The following is a 15603-nucleotide window of genomic DNA, read 5'->3' as shown; positions in this document are numbered from 1 at the left end:
ATAAAATCTAACCTATTGAAAAATAAATCTAACATATTAAAAAATAAATACAATTACTTACCATATTCAACAAATAAATCTAACCTAGTTATATAATGAATTTCAAATACAACTTTATTTAAAAAAAACAGAAAAAAATAAAATTAAAAAAATCTGGAAAAAAACAGAAAAAATAGGAAAAACAGAAAAAAAAAAGAATTTGAAAAAACAAAGATAAAATCTAACCTATTAAAAAATAAATCTAACATATTAAAAAATAAATACAATTACTTACCATATTCAACAAATAAATCTAACCTAGTTATATAATGAATTTCAAATACAACTTTATTTAAAAAAAACAGAAAAAAATAAAATTAAAAAAATCTGGAAAAAACAGAAAAAATAGGAAAAACAGAAAAAAAAAAGAATTTGAAAAAACAATGATAAAATCTAACCTATTGAAAAATAAATCTAACATATTCAAAAATAAATACAATTACTTAACATATTCAACAAATATATCTAACCTAATTATATAATGAATTTCAAATACAACTTTATTTAAAAAAAACAGAAAAAAATAAAATTAAAAAAATCTGGAAAAAAACAGAAAAAATAGGAAAAACAGAAAAAAAAAAGAATTTGAAAAAACAAAGATAAAATCTAACCTATTCAAAAATAAATCTAACATATTCAAAATAAATCTAATTATTTCACAAGTTCACATAATAAATCTATCATATTCGAAATAAATATAACTTATTCAAAATAAATTTATCATTTTCAAAAATAAATCTAACATATTCAAAATATTTCACATATTCACAAAAATGAATCTAACATATTTTTTTAACCTATTAAAAATAAATCCGAATTTCAAAAATAAAATCTAACATATTCAAAATAAATCTAATTATTTCACAAGTTCACATAATCACATCTAACAAATCTAACATAAATTAAATAAATCTAACATTCAATAAATCTAACAAATCTAACATAAATTAAATAAATCTAACAAATCTATCATAAACTAAATCTAACATTCAATTTAAATTATACATTTATCTACAACAATAAATCTAATATCAAATTTTAAATTACTCTACAAAAATAAATGAATCTAACAAAAATGAATCTAACATATTTTTTTAACCTATTAAAAATAAATCCGAATTTCAAAAATAAAATCTAACATATTCAAAATAAATCTAATTATTTCACAAGTTCACATAATCACATCTAACAAATCTAACATAAATTAAATAATTGTAACATTCAATAAATCTAACAAATCTAACATAAATTAAATAAATCTAACAAATCTATCATAAACTAAATCTAACATTCAATTTAAATTATACATTTATCTACAACAATAAATCTAATATCAAATTTTAAATTACTCTACAAAAATAAATGAATCTAACAAAAATGAATCTAACATATTTTTTTAACCTATTAAAAATAAATCCGAATTTCAAAAATAAAATCTAACATATTCAAAATAAATCTAATTATTTCACAAGTTCACATAATCACATCTAACAAATCTAACATAAATTAAATAATTGTAACATTCAATAAATCTAACAAATCTAACATAAATTAAATAAATCTAACAAATCTATCATAAACTAAATCTAACATTCAATTTAAATTATACATTTATCTACAACAATAAATCTAATATCAAATTTTAAATTACTCTACAAAAATAAATTAATCTAACATAAAATAAATCTAACCTTTAAATTTCGCGGAAAAATCTTGCGGGAGGTGCCGAACTTTGTAATTTTGATACCTTCGTAATTCCGTAACGGGTTTAGCGAACCTCTAATCCCGTTTGCGTATTGGTAAAATGAATTAAATTACAACTATATATTTTTTAAAAAATAAATTTAAAAATTGAGAATAATGAAAAATGAGAATTTGAGATTGAGTTTGAGGGATTGAGAATTTGAGAATTTGAGTTAGAATGTGGAGAGGAAGAGGATTAGAGGGGTGTATTTAAAGAAAAAATTGGAGAGGGAATAAAATTTGAAAAAAAAAAAAAAAAAAAAAAAACCGACGTGACCCGGGTGGGTCCGGCCGGGTTTGATTTGACCCGGACCGGGCCCCTCTTGAACCGGCGGTACAATTCAAAATTTGAATTTCAAAAGTGGGTACGGGTAAAGTTGGCGGGTACGGGTAACGGGTAACGGGTACGGGTAACGGGTACGGGCAACCGGGTAAAGGGTACGGGTAACGGGTACGGGTACGGGTACGGGTAGGCGGGTATAGGGGTACGGGTAGGCGGGTACGGGTTGGCGGGTAGACGGGTACGGGTACAACGGGTTATTTTTTAAATCACGTTCTCCGGTCCGTTTATTACCCGTACCCGTCTACCCGTCTACCCGTTTGTACCCGGGCAACGGGTACGGGTACCACGGGTAACGGGTACGGGCCGGGCAAAACGGGTGCTACCCGTTCCGGGTTTAGCAAAAGTCTACAACACATAGATATCTGACTTGGTCATGGTACGACACGAGATTCAAGTCACGGCACAATATACATTTAGATACCTAGTAGCAAACTTTCTTTTTCTCCTGACGAATATGCGATTTTTCTAAATGGAATAGCGAATTGGACTGTGTCTTTTTTTTTTTAACTTTCTTTCATTATGTAAATCAATTTGGACTTTGGACTAACTTTTTTTTACGCACAATTTTCTTCTACTGAACCAAATAAAATTCAGAGTTAATTAAGCCTTATTTTCATTCAAAAATAAATACAAGCATTAAATATCCCTTAATTTAAAAACAAATCGAATCCAGGAGAGAAATATAGTCAGTTTTGGGTAAAGATATTGACTGATCAGATTTTACTTCATGCAGTACACGAACATTAGAATTAAAACAGTGCTGCATACACAGTTTACAGTTATGATGACTCTTGCACTGCATCAATCAAAACGTTTTCCGTCCATATATTTTGCCCCCAAGTTTTGACAATGATGTATAATTCAATTAGCAATTCAACCAACTAAAGAGCAGTAAAAAAGGGAGAAACAACAAAGCAAATCCTAGCTGTCGACCTCGTTTCCTTTTTCTCCTCCACACATCTCCATTTCGCTCCTTCCACGGTTTCACCTCTGACATAACGATATTTTCTTCTCTCTCATCTCTATCTCCTCGTGCGGAGAAAAGAATAAGAGAGATGGGAGGGAACCGAGCCGAGCCGAGCTGAGAACGCGGTTTGTTCGGAACTCGAAATGTGAGTAAATTTAGCCGTCAAAGTGCAACACTTATCGGATGAAAGCAGGTCCGGTAATGGAGAGAGATGGATAAAGAAGTAATAGAGTGTTTAAGAGGGTAAATAAGTAGAATTAGATTATTAGAGTAGTTATGTGATTTCATGATAATAAATGAATTTAGATCTAAAAAGAAGGGTTATTTGATTCATTGTAAACTTGTAATACGTATTTTATTAATGAAATTATTGTTAGACATTTAAAACCACTAACTTTCAACTACTAACTTTCAAAACAAAAAAGAATCAATAAGCAATTCGAGGATTGAACAATAACTATATTGAATAACAAGTGCCATTGCCATAAGTAGTACAATGTATTTCTCTGTACAATGCATTGCCATGAATCGAAGAACATAGTACCTATCATACTAAAAGTAAATTCAAATTGCAAAATTAAAAAAAAAAAACTGCCTCGAGTATCTCAACTAATGAAATTAAAAACACACCAAGAATAGTGAAGTGAATTGGAAAGCAAAAGTCCAAAACATTTTTCTCAATAAATGATAAACTGTACAACAATCGCACAATCGTACCGATGTACTATCATATAATTTCCTCTATTACTCTATATTCTATATGTACATCCCCTAGCAAACATAAAAATAGTTGTAATTGAACAACAAAATGTTGATACCTTATGCGCTTGTATTAGGTGTCGTAGAACTGCTCTTCCAACTATCAATCACGGTATTAGGAGAAAAGTTTGTTTCACCCTTTAACAAATAAGTTTCTTCCTTTATCATATTTTCTTTAACCATTTTATCTCCGTTAGAATCTCCTTTTTCGATCACTCTCAATGTCTCCAAAACCTCCTTTATAGACGGTCTCATTTCCCTTTCAGGTTGCAAGCATCGAAATGCCAGCTCAGCTACCAAAGAAATCATGCGCCGCACCTCCCAGTTTGAACTGAATCCAAGAGCCGGGTCCACCAACTCATCCAGCTGACACCTCTGTATTTTGTTTAACGCCATATTAGCAAGGTTGATCTCATCTCTGCTCCTGCTCAAATCTACAGCTTGTTTTGATGAAATCAATTCCATCAAAACAACTCCAAAACTGTACACGTCGCTCTTCTCAGTAAGATGGTAGCACTGATGGTACACAGGGTCGACATACCCAGGTGTACCCTGAGGAACTGTCGAAACATGGGTCACATCCAATGGAAACAAACGCGACAAACCAAAATCGCCAACCTTTACATGGAAATCACCATCGAGTAATATATTAGTTGTCTTGACATCTCGATGAATTATCTGTGGTTCAACTGCATGTAAATAAGCAAGAGCATTTGCCGTCTCAATAGCAATTGATAGGCGAACCGGCCAGGTTAATGCATTCTCAATAGAGCGGGGCCCGTGGAGGTGGTCGGCAACGGTGCCATTGGCAACAAATTCGAAGACAAGAAGTAGCTCCCGGCTGGAGCGTGCGGTGCTGCCATAGAGGGTAACGAGATTCGGGTGGTGGAGACCAGAGAGAATTCTAACTTCGTTCATAAATTGCTCGGTGCTTTTGTAGTTGTTCTTGTAAAGGCGCTTTACTGCGACTGTGCGTCCATCCTTGAGTATCCCTAGAAAATATTTCATTGTTAATTGTTAATTATCGATTAACAACTTTATTATCCAAAAATGCTTTCTTTTAGGAAAAAAAAATATCATATGTGCTCCAATAGAATTCAAGACCTTAGCTAGATCAGACCTAAAACAGAGATATTTTTCTCCAAAATAATAATTTTATATTAAAAAAGTTGAGAAAAGATTTTGAAAAAAATAATAATAAATGAGATCAATGTTGAATAAAATAGCCAAAACATTTACCTTACATTACAAGTGATAGTATGTACCTTTATATACAATGCCAAAACCTCCATCACCGAGCTCTTTTGATTCGCTAAATCCTTCAGTTGCCTCCCGAAGTTCCTCGTAAGAGAAAATCTGAGTGTATTCTGACCCAACCATCTCTGGGTCATGAAAGTATTGATCAGAAACTTCTCTTTGTACCAGAAGCTTTGACGATGATGAGATCAATCTCAGTTTCTTGCGCTTGTAGAGTAGAAGTAACAAAACGCAAATTACAAGCACAAATGCTGATCCTACAACGCATCCTGAAGGGCAATCAGATAAAAGTGAGAATCATATCAAAGGGTAATAAAATGTGTAAAATTTGAACATTCCGTAAGCTAGATGAAGTTGACTTTACAAGTAGGTTCATCGAAGTTTCCAAGGCAACCATATTAAATTCTTTATCCCAATTGAGAATCTCAAAGTATTAATTTGCATTCAAAAGAAGATACAGACCCTTACAGGGTACTAAAGATAGGTGCAAAACATAAGGGTCGTATTGAAGGTTTTATACTTTCATGTAAAAGATGGTAAAAAGAACATATATGTTTAGTTTATTCTAAAACTAAAAGAGAAATGATACTTGCCTATTATAATTTTTCTTCGAAAGTTCTTCCCTGCAATATGGATAAAGGAAAAAATGTCACAAATCATCAATTTAGATAGAGTTCATACTTTCTTTTCACCGGACCGAAAGTAAATTTTAATCAAATTTGAAAGTGCAATCACTGAAATAATTAAAATACTATTTAGTAGCAAATAATGATAATAAAATAACCAAATAACATATAATCAAGTTATAATCCTTTACACTATATATTGATCATAAGCGATTACTAGTGTGCTGTTAGCAAAGCAATTAAGCTTAGGTAAGAGATTATTTCAATAATTAGCTGATATCAGCGAAATATCTTGATTGTCATAATTGATTAGTCTAGAATTATTACAAGGAAGCGTAGATTGACGTGAAATAGGAATGCAGGGGTAGGGAAATAGAAGTTATACCATTGTGCTTTCCTATAACCTCAAATAATTTCCCATTGTTTGACAAGATTCTTGACCAAAAATTGTGAAAGGATAAATATGGAAATTTCCTACCAGCACCTCCAGTAAAAATAAATTAGACCTACTACATAGATTGATGAAAAGCAATAAAGCAATATAGTACAAGTAAAATGTTATAGAATTCTTATGTTAAACATCGAGTTAGGCATGAAGTAAAAGGCTTCTGATTTGATTTTAAAAGGGAAGAGAATAATCGTCTATAGGAGAAAGGTAACCATCCTTTTCAAAAGTATGGGAAAATTGGGAATTCTTCACATGGAAGTAAGACCAGGAAACTTTGAAAGGGAAATTAGAAGAAGAAGAAAAAAAAAGGTTAGCTATTATTGTAATAGTTTTGAACAGTCATAGGCTTAAAGTTTACTTAATCAGTCCAAGTCTCATATCATCTCTATTAGAGCTGTTATGTCAAGACCCCCATTAATTATGCCAAAGGAGAAAGAAAAATGTACAAAAAGAAAATAGAACTGCCCATAATTTACAAAAAGGTTAAAGAAAATTAACAGGATAAATTGATAAAATATGCAAGCTACTAACCTTTACCACCTTTATGATCGAGAATATCTATCGACTTCGCAAAGCAACCAGGCTGTGCTAGAAAATGATTTGAATAACTAGCTGATAGCAGAGAAAGCTGGTCGCTCGCAATTTTGAATGAGAAAATGTACTCAAAAGACGGGGCAAGGGAATTCCAACACTTCGGCGGAGGTTTATCATTTTCATCAGGAAATGGCCAGTAGCTGAGGTTGTAATCCGTTCCAAATATCTTGGGTGGGGATTGTATCGGATTAAAAGGGTCACATATCATAGAAGAAAGGCTAGTCTTCAATTGCTCGCGGATCTCATGGTGAAAGTCATTGACAGGAGTAGAAAAATTAAAATAAAGATTACCACAGCCAGATTTATGCAAGGAACTACTAAGATCAGGATCTTGAACCGTAATGATATTGTTCTCATATGAGATGCTTTCCAATGGTAATATCTTAGAAAACCAAGAGAGAAATGGCTTATTATAGTCACATCCAATCAGTATCTTACCAAGACAATTAGGAACCTTCGTAATGTTTGATTGCATGTAGAAAGGAGGCCTAATTGGAATAGAATGATTACATGGAAGTGTAGGTGGACATAAGCTGGAGAAGCAGGGAAGGAAGAAAATGAAAAAAAGACAAGCCAGTACTGAAGCGGCCATTAAAGATTAAACCAACCGAGATATTAAGTTATAGCTATATCTAAACATTGGAGAAGATATGGATACAGACATGCTATTCTTGCAACCTCTTATATAATTTGCCGTTGATTTGTCGATAGCATAGTTTCCTTCATTATGGGGAATTAGCTGACCTTGACTGGGATATTGAAAGATAAGCAATTAGGCCCTACAATTATGAAAAATGTCACCAAGAAGGTAGTTTAGTTTCTAAACTATATGCATCTCTTGCACTACCCAAAAATTGAGTGCTTGACTACTGTACCCAATGCATGACCGAAATCTAGGGTATCATTCATTAGAAAATAATAACAACAACATAAGGCCCCCAATTTCATTTCAGAAGGGAATATTTCCCAAAGATATAATAACTTGTAGACTGGTGGGCAACTTTGGCATAAATGTTAGAAAAAGGTAAGCTATAATCTTTTTCCTGCGACTTTAGTCTGGTTTGCTGGTGAAAAATTCCATGTTATTGTAAACATAATTTTTCTTTGGGCTTAAAAGTTAAAAAATAGTTGACTTAGTCAAAGTTTTCTCTTGTCGTCAAGTACAAGTCTTTACCACGAATTATTATATCTTCACATCACCTCCATCCTACCATTGACTGTGAAGTAAACTCAGAAAATATAAATAGAAAATAAACCTATTTGTGACAGTTCAGATCTGTCTGAAATCACCAATAACCTATTTGTGACATTCTCAAAGGAACTATATCAGGCAATCACACCGACTTTGCCTATCACACAGTATGATTTCATTCTACAATCTCATTTAACCAAAAAACAGAGATCAATTGCATTAATTGCTCAATTCATATTATGGCGTGAGCGTTGTGCAAGAACTTTTACAGAAGTTACCAAACAAATAACGGACCTAAAGGAAGAAGTAGCTTGGCAGCTACAGTACTACACAGCAGAAACATATTAGAGATACTGATACCGGGACAATTTACAATTTACTCTTTTTTCATTTTTTTACTTTACTACTGTTTCCTTCATCTAGCATTTCTTTCCATATTTTCTTTTTTCCTTTTTCCTTTGTTTAGTTCTTTAGGCTCAAATGTTTTGAGCACATTGCTTCTTTTCTTTACTGTTACACCTCTTATGTAATGGACAAAATCTTGAATGAAATAGGGGCTAGACCCATATTTTTCTTCAAAAAAAAAGATAAGGACAATTGTGAAAGATGGTTAGACCAGAATAAAAATTAAAACAAACTGAATTAAGCGACAGGTGGTTGAAATAAAAGAGAAAATAATGGCTATACAAACATCTCATTCCATTATCCCGGTGACCTCATTGTAATCTCATCGTTGGTCAACAAAGGATTAAGAGTGAAAGATTAAGAGCTTAATTAAGGAGCGCTAAGGAACCGATGTTCGGTTGTCTTAATCCATGGATTTTGCTAAGGAAGCTAAAGGAAGGGCTATGGGTGCCTTAAAGTCCGGGCAGAGGATTAAGATCCGGGCAAAAGGAAGCTAAAAGAGGTATTCTTAATCCACACTAAATAACCGGTGTTCGGTAGAATTAAGCGGCTAAAGAAGCTAAAGGAAACGGATTAAGCCTTAAGGAGGCTTAATCCTTTGTTGCCAAACGGCCCCATATAGTGTTATATGCAACTTGAACTTGACCTTGACTAGTCATAAAAAAAGAAATACCACTAAATTACTCCATGGAGGAAGCTACCTTGCGAAATTTTTATTAATATCCAAAAATATAAAGAATTTAAATAACATTATCTAGCTTTTCGAGTCATTTTGAAATCTACTCAAACCGCAATTTTTTTTTGCAATTTTCTATTGTTTATTTTTTCAAACTCACTTTCCGCAAAAAAAAAATTGCATTTTTTTTTCCAGAACTCCCTTTCCGCAAATAATTTTTGCGGTTCTATTTTTTTAACAAAAAAATTTATAATTTATTTATTTTTTATATTGAAATATTAGAAATATTTAATATATTTCTTTAAAAATAGATGAAATATTATATAATTTGATTTATTAGAAAGACTGTGACAAATAACCGGACCAACATTTTTCAGGCCGAATTTTTCATGGTTGTAAGAAAAATTAATATATTTCTTTGTGTGTTATTGGAAAAAAAATAAAAATGCTTAGATTCTGAGTTATTGATCGCGGTTCAAAAGTCACTTCTAGGTAATACATAAAATATGTGATCCTTCTAGTACATTAAATTTCTAAAAAGTTGTATGTATTTTGAGATCTTTTTGAATAATAATCATTAAATAACTTAAAGTTTTTGTTTTTATTTCAAAAATAGATACAACTTTTTAGAAATTAAATGTACTAGAATGATCACAATATTTTCTGTATTTACCTAGAAGTGACTTTTAAACCGAGTACAATAACTCAGAATTTAAGCATTTTTTTTTTTTTTCCAATAACACACAAATAAATATATTAATTTTTTCTTACAGCCGTGAAAAATCCATATTATTTGTCATAGTCTTTCTAATAAATCAAATTATATAATATTCCATCTATTTTCAAAGAAATATATTAAATATTTCAATATAAAAATAAATAAATTATAAATTTTTCTGTTTAAAAAAAGACAAAACCGCAAAAATTATTTGCAAAAAGGGATTTTTACAAATAAAATGCAATTTTTTTTTGCGGAAAGTAGGCCTAAAACCGCAAAAAAAAATTGCAATTTCAAATTCCAAAAATGCAAAAAAATTTGTGATTTTGGATAGAATTCGAAATAACTAAAAAACCTGGATAGTTTTTAAATTTTTTTATTTTTTTGGATATTAATAAAAATTTCGGAGCTACCTTTATGCCCCTATTATATTTTAAAACCAACAACCAACACTAAAAAGTATCTTTAAGTAAATTTCAGAGGAAAATGAGGGCAGTTCTTTAGTCTTTTGGAAAGACTTGGAAGATTTATTGCTTGTAGACTGCGCAGAAAGGAGAATGATATTAGATGAAGACATCACTATAATAATGAGTATTCTTGAGGTTCATATGTAATTGACTTAGTCAAAGTCTTCTCTTGTCAGTATCTGAAAATGACCACCTCATTTATTTTCCAAGGATCAATTCTTCCAAAGTTCCAATACAATTACTTAATATCTAAGGGTGTGCTCCAGTCGGGGATAGAAGTCCCTCATTAAAGGGAAGGGAAGGAAGACGTGCTCAGTCTGTTGTTGCTCTCTTCGTTTACTCGCTCCAGAAATGAGAAAATCGGAGAGGAGAGGAGGGGAGATGGTACTGTAACAGGGGAAAATCAAGCGTAGAAAGTTACGAAATTCGTACCCCCGATTCGGGATGTAGACGGAGTAACACGATTGCATTCCCCTTCCTTCGTCTCCCGTCCCCTTTCTCTACATGACAGACTTCGGAAGCACACTCTAAGAGTCTATCCTACCATGGACTGACTTGTTGACTAGCTAGTTATAGAACAAGAACAACCGACAACAACCAAACATGATCTAAATACGAATATATGGACTTAAATACAGATCTAAACATATTTGAAACATAAAAGGGTGCTTTTGTGAAGAGCAGAGATCTACAGGATGAGTTTCTTGGCATTATGAGGCAACAAATAAGGTAAGTGATTTCCTTAATTATATATGATGTTATGCTGAACCTCTTAAACAAACAAGTACACTGTCTTTCCAGAAAGTGAAACAAAGCTTTTCCTCTTCCTCTTCCTGATCATTTTTATTTTTATTTTATTTTATTTTGGGAATCTTCAGGTTCTCCATCTGCATATTGAAGGATGTGTGTTTTAAAAAGTTATCTTTTAACAATCACTACCTTCCGAAGGGCCGATTAATGATTTCTTCCATTGAATCTACACTTAATTCCCTTTTATATAATGAACTTAATTAACTTTGTCAAAAGAGGCACCGGAGGGTACAATAATGACTCAATCAATTAATTCAAGATATATATATAACTTCAATGCCTTTGTATGAATCATAATCTATACCTTTATTATAAAATAAAATTACAATTAAATAAATATAATTGCATCATAAAAATTGCATTCATTTTCAGGATTTTCTCGAGCCTAGTGCGGACGCACTGAGAATGAGTGCGTCCGCATTGCCCAAATTTTTTTTTATTTTTTTATTGTCTGAATTTTGGAAAACCCAAAAAATAACTGTACTTATTATGTTGAATTAAGACATGATCTAGAGAGAGATTTTAAAATTGGAAGCACCTTAAATAATTTTTCAAATTTAGAAATTTCTTTCTAATTTTGTAAATTCCATTTTAGAAAATTTATTAAAAATAAATTTTCCAAAACCCTAATTCCAAAATTGCCTAGAAAATTGTCAAATGAATGGCTTGTGGAATTTCATGTATGCTATGGTAGGCCACATAATATATTCCAAGACCGAATTTGATGAGGGATTTTGCGATTTCAAATGAAAATCTTTGAGCAAACCCTAACCAACTTAATAACTTAAAAAACTGAGCAATTAGGATCTCAATTAAAATAAGTTTTGTGCTTCCAAACATAAATTTTCAGATTAAGAAAATCAAGAAAAAATTCAATAAAATCGACGAAAAATCAATCAATTCCTAATTCTCTCTAGATCCTTAAAGACCTAATCCTTCGGCATAGGAAGGCTTTGATACCACTTGTTGGAACATAAAGGCCAAATAATTATGCTTTATCTAGAGATCAAACACTTACATCTCATCTAGGGGTCAAACACTTACACCTCGGGGAAGAAGAAACAATTTTCATCTTAACATAAGGACCGTCTTATGCCAAAGAGACTCAAAACATAATCTTTTGTGCGGAATACAATACCTGATTCTATGTCGTTTGCCATGAAATATCAAAGCCTATGGTGGAGTAACAACCATCTTCGTGAGCGCGAGACAAGACTCTAGATGTCAAGATTTCTCTCATGCCCTTTTGGTTGAATCATGGATTAAGTCTTCCAAATCAACAAGATTAGCCCTTGAGAAATCATCTCCAAATTTCTAATGGATTTCTCTTCTCAATTCTTTGATGGTAGAAGAAGGGAGAAGGCTCTCAAAATTATGTATAAAAAAATAACATCTTTCAGAATTATGAGTTGAGTTGGTAATATTGTGCCTTGGGGATCCATCCTTATATAGGTTTACACATCTGACAGTGCGAGTGCGGGTGCACTGGGCCGCACTAGGTTGAGACACATCCAAATAACTGCTTTTGTTTCAGCCCCGAATTTTGCCTAAGTCTTGAGTGTGTCTGCACTGGGGTCCAATGCGTCCGCACTAGGCTCGGACTTTTCTGCATTGAACTTCAGAAAATCTCAAAAATTGTCTAAGTCTTGAGTGCGTCTGCACTGGGCTCGGACTTTTTCCTGTGTTGTCCTAAAGTTTCCAAAAATTGGCTAAGTACTGAGTGCGTCCGCACTGTTCTTAGTGCATCCGCACTCAGGGTTCTGAAAGCAGTTTTCTATATTTGCAAATCTCAGAATCAGTCCATCAATGATTTGATCTTTACCTAAATTGTTTCTACATATTTATGGACCACATCCTATTGAATACATAGATTGTCTAATATCTCAATTCCATATTAGTTCACTTTAATTATGACAATCTTATATGACAGTAAATAATTTATAATTATGTTACATATATGCTCAACGTTGGATTAAGATCCAACATTGTCTAATTATTTCACTACACTTGTTGAATGATTTGGAGAAAAGATGAGGCCCTAAACAATATTTTGCTTACAAGGAAATAAGAATGTGTTGGATTTATTAAATGGTACGCCCGTTATAGGAAACCCAAGTTCAAAATCTGACCCGTTATGAATAAATGCCAACCCATTAAGAAGAGGTGCATTGGTTTTATATAAACCATGCATATCATTTTCTCTCACTAACTCTCTGATAATATAATCCAAATAAGAGACTGAAAAGAAAGAGAGGAAAATACTCTGTTAATACTAAAATGTTTTAGGTTGTGGAAAACGCAAGGCTTTTGATCGGATTCGGTTTGTGACTTCTTGCAGAACCAGTGATACTGCTACACTCGCAACATCCGCTTCCGCACAAAGATTAACGGAGTAATTTGTAAGTTCTATCCGTTAATTAACAGAATGGAAATAGTACAACCCAACAGAGGATTTATGTATCTGAAACCTACTTGGATTGGTACCAAACCAATAGGTCTCGAGCAAGTACCTGAGATGAATTAGTCACCCAAACTATAGATTGATGTTGTTGTTAATTGTGTTTCTTTTTTTCCCCACAAGCACCCAGCAAAATTCCATCAAGTCTTTAATCTATCAGCTTTCATAGAGTGTTTAAAATTCAAAAACTTCCAACAATCAGATCTATTTAAAAGCTTACATAGCGCGTATGTTCCTATGATCAAATTATTCCAAGGAAAAGCTTTAGATTCTAGAAGTAAACAAAAACAGAGGATCCTAGAGTTAATTACAAACATTCAATCATGAAACTTGGAAGAAATAAACTAATATAGTTTTAAAATCCTTAAGGATTATATGGTTTGTACTTCAAAAAACACAGTTAAAAGTCTTGAGGATTATATGGTTTTAAAAGTCTAGAGGGTACTTTTTCCATCTTAATGAAAAAAGGACAAGGGATATGAAACTGGAAAGAAGCCTTGCAGTATACTATATTGGGTAATGATTTTGCTAATCCGGAATAAAATCGTCTAGATTTGATTTTATTTAGTATACAATATATGCTCATTCTCTTTTTCTTTCTTTTTTCTTTCTTTTTTGCTAAACGCAAACATATAAAATTTAAGAGTGAACCCTTCACAATTTATCACTGTTATTAAAACCGCACCGGACCAGACTGTTGGACCGGAATAAACCAGACCCGGAACCAAATCCGGTTTGGTTCGAATAAAGGACCGAATATGCATACAAATCGGAAGAAAAAAAAAACCGGACAGTTTTCACAAAAACCAGTGAACCGGTTTGAGTTGGTTCTTTCATTTTTAAAATTTTAAAGCCTGAACCATGTGTGAATGAGTGCGTATCCTTTGAGATATCTCATATTTTGTGTGACCGACATGTCTGGTGCCTATTCGGGAGTGACGCAGGGGTTAGTATTATTTGAAATTTGAGATTCGCGCAGAACGTATAATGGAATGGTTGAGATTTTCCAAAAAATCACTCAAAATATGAGATATATTAGAGGATGCGAATTCGGCTAAGTATAGTGCCGTACGGTATAACCTATACAGTATGCGGGTAAAAGTCAATATGCACGGGGACACTGATCTAATCCGTGGACTATCTAGTTTGGATAAAATCTCGGCCGTTGAGCAGCAACCTTCTAGAAGGACGAACCTATGGAAAGCCTTACTATGATTGGAAGTTTAGTGCTTCATTTTGGGAAGAAATCTATAATTGGATCTCCAAATATGGCATGAGAGACTAAAATTGGCCTCCATGCTCTCCAAGACTACATGCTTAGGATTACTATATAAACCCCCTCCATGAAATATGATTTGATGTGCATGTTTTAGTTGTGTAAGTCTATAGATTAGAGTAGAATACTGCGTGTAAATCCTGGAGTTGGAGAAGGGAGAGAGCTCGGAGTCCAAGGCGGAAGAAGAATGCGTCATCTAAGGAAGATGTTTCTCTAGGTTTTAGGTTATGTCTTTCTTATTTTATTTCTTTTTTTATTTCGTCATGGCTTTAAGTAGCTAAGCTTTTCCTCTCTAGGGTTTAGGTGTAATGAATTCTATATTATCTCTTTATTATATTTATTTTTCTTTTATGTCTATTTGAGATTTCGTTATTCTTTGAATGTTATTGAGATATATCATTGCATACATAGTTCTATCTACTGTATGCCAATGTCCTCCACATACCTATAGGTATTAAGTCATTGTACCTCGGTGGGAGAGGGGATACAAGTAAGTACTGTAAACACTTTGGCTAACGGGGCTTAGTAGCGGTTCAAAGACTAGGATTAGAACCCAGTGGGCTCCCTTGGCAGGATATAGATTAGATATCATCTCGAATTATAATTAGGAATTTATTTATTACTTCTAATAAGTAGGGTTTAGGTTTATTACTTAATGAGTAATAGAAGAATGTAATTAATTAGATTAGTGTGAGTGGTTTAATTATATTACATCTTGTGATAATATGAATTGTTTCCCACAAGCCGACCTTAGAGTCGTAGAACCTTTCAAATACACATAGAGTAGATATGTGATTTTATAAGAATAAATGAGTTTAGATCTAA

General features: G+C 32.6%; 2 protein-coding genes across 2 annotated transcripts; both read right to left on the bottom strand.

Moving 5' to 3' along the window:
- Positions 1-3728: 3728 nt before the first annotated feature.
- LOC144568037 (LEAF RUST 10 DISEASE-RESISTANCE LOCUS RECEPTOR-LIKE PROTEIN KINASE-like 1.1) lies at positions 3729-5382 on the bottom strand. The gene is made up of 2 exons (XM_078318255.1): positions 5117-5382; positions 3729-4843 (listed from the first exon to the last, which is right to left on the bottom strand). The coding sequence occupies exons 1-2, from the start codon at positions 5229-5231 to the stop codon at positions 3912-3914; spliced, it is 1047 nt and encodes a 348-aa protein (XP_078174381.1). The 5' UTR covers positions 5232-5382; the 3' UTR covers positions 3729-3911.
- A 192-nt stretch (positions 5383-5574) lies between these two features.
- Positions 5575-7610, bottom strand: LOC144568039 (uncharacterized). Its single transcript, XM_078318257.1, has 2 exons — positions 6714-7610; positions 5575-5731 (listed from the first exon to the last, which is right to left on the bottom strand). Exons 1-2 carry the CDS (start codon positions 7366-7368, stop codon positions 5664-5666), a joined length of 723 nt encoding a protein of 240 aa, XP_078174383.1. The 5' UTR covers positions 7369-7610; the 3' UTR covers positions 5575-5663.
- Positions 7611-15603: the final 7993 nt, after the last annotated feature.

This window comes from Carex rostrata, chromosome 17, assembly GCF_964058835.1.
Source record: "Carex rostrata chromosome 17, lpCarRost1.2, whole genome shotgun sequence".
Classification (NCBI taxonomy): Eukaryota; Viridiplantae; Streptophyta; class Magnoliopsida; order Poales; family Cyperaceae; genus Carex; species Carex rostrata.
This window is presented reverse-complemented; position numbering and strand designations above follow the sequence as displayed.

Excerpts from the sequence above, each read along its gene's own strand:
- LOC144568039 (XM_078318257.1), bottom strand. The coding sequence starts at position 7,368 with ATGGCCGCTTCAGTACTGGCTTGTCTTTTTTTCATTTTCTTCCTTCCC. Across the intron at positions 5,732-6,713 it reads CGATCATAAAGGTGGTAAAG|GGAAGAACTTTCGAAGAAAA; the intron begins GTTAGTAGCTTG and ends TCCATATTGCAG.
- LOC144568037 (XM_078318255.1), bottom strand. The coding sequence starts at position 5,231 with ATGGTTGGGTCAGAATACACTCAGATTTTCTCTTACGAGGAACTTCGG. Across the intron at positions 4,844-5,116 it reads TTTTGGCATTGTATATAAAG|GGATACTCAAGGATGGACGC; the intron begins GTACATACTATC and ends AATATTTTCTAG.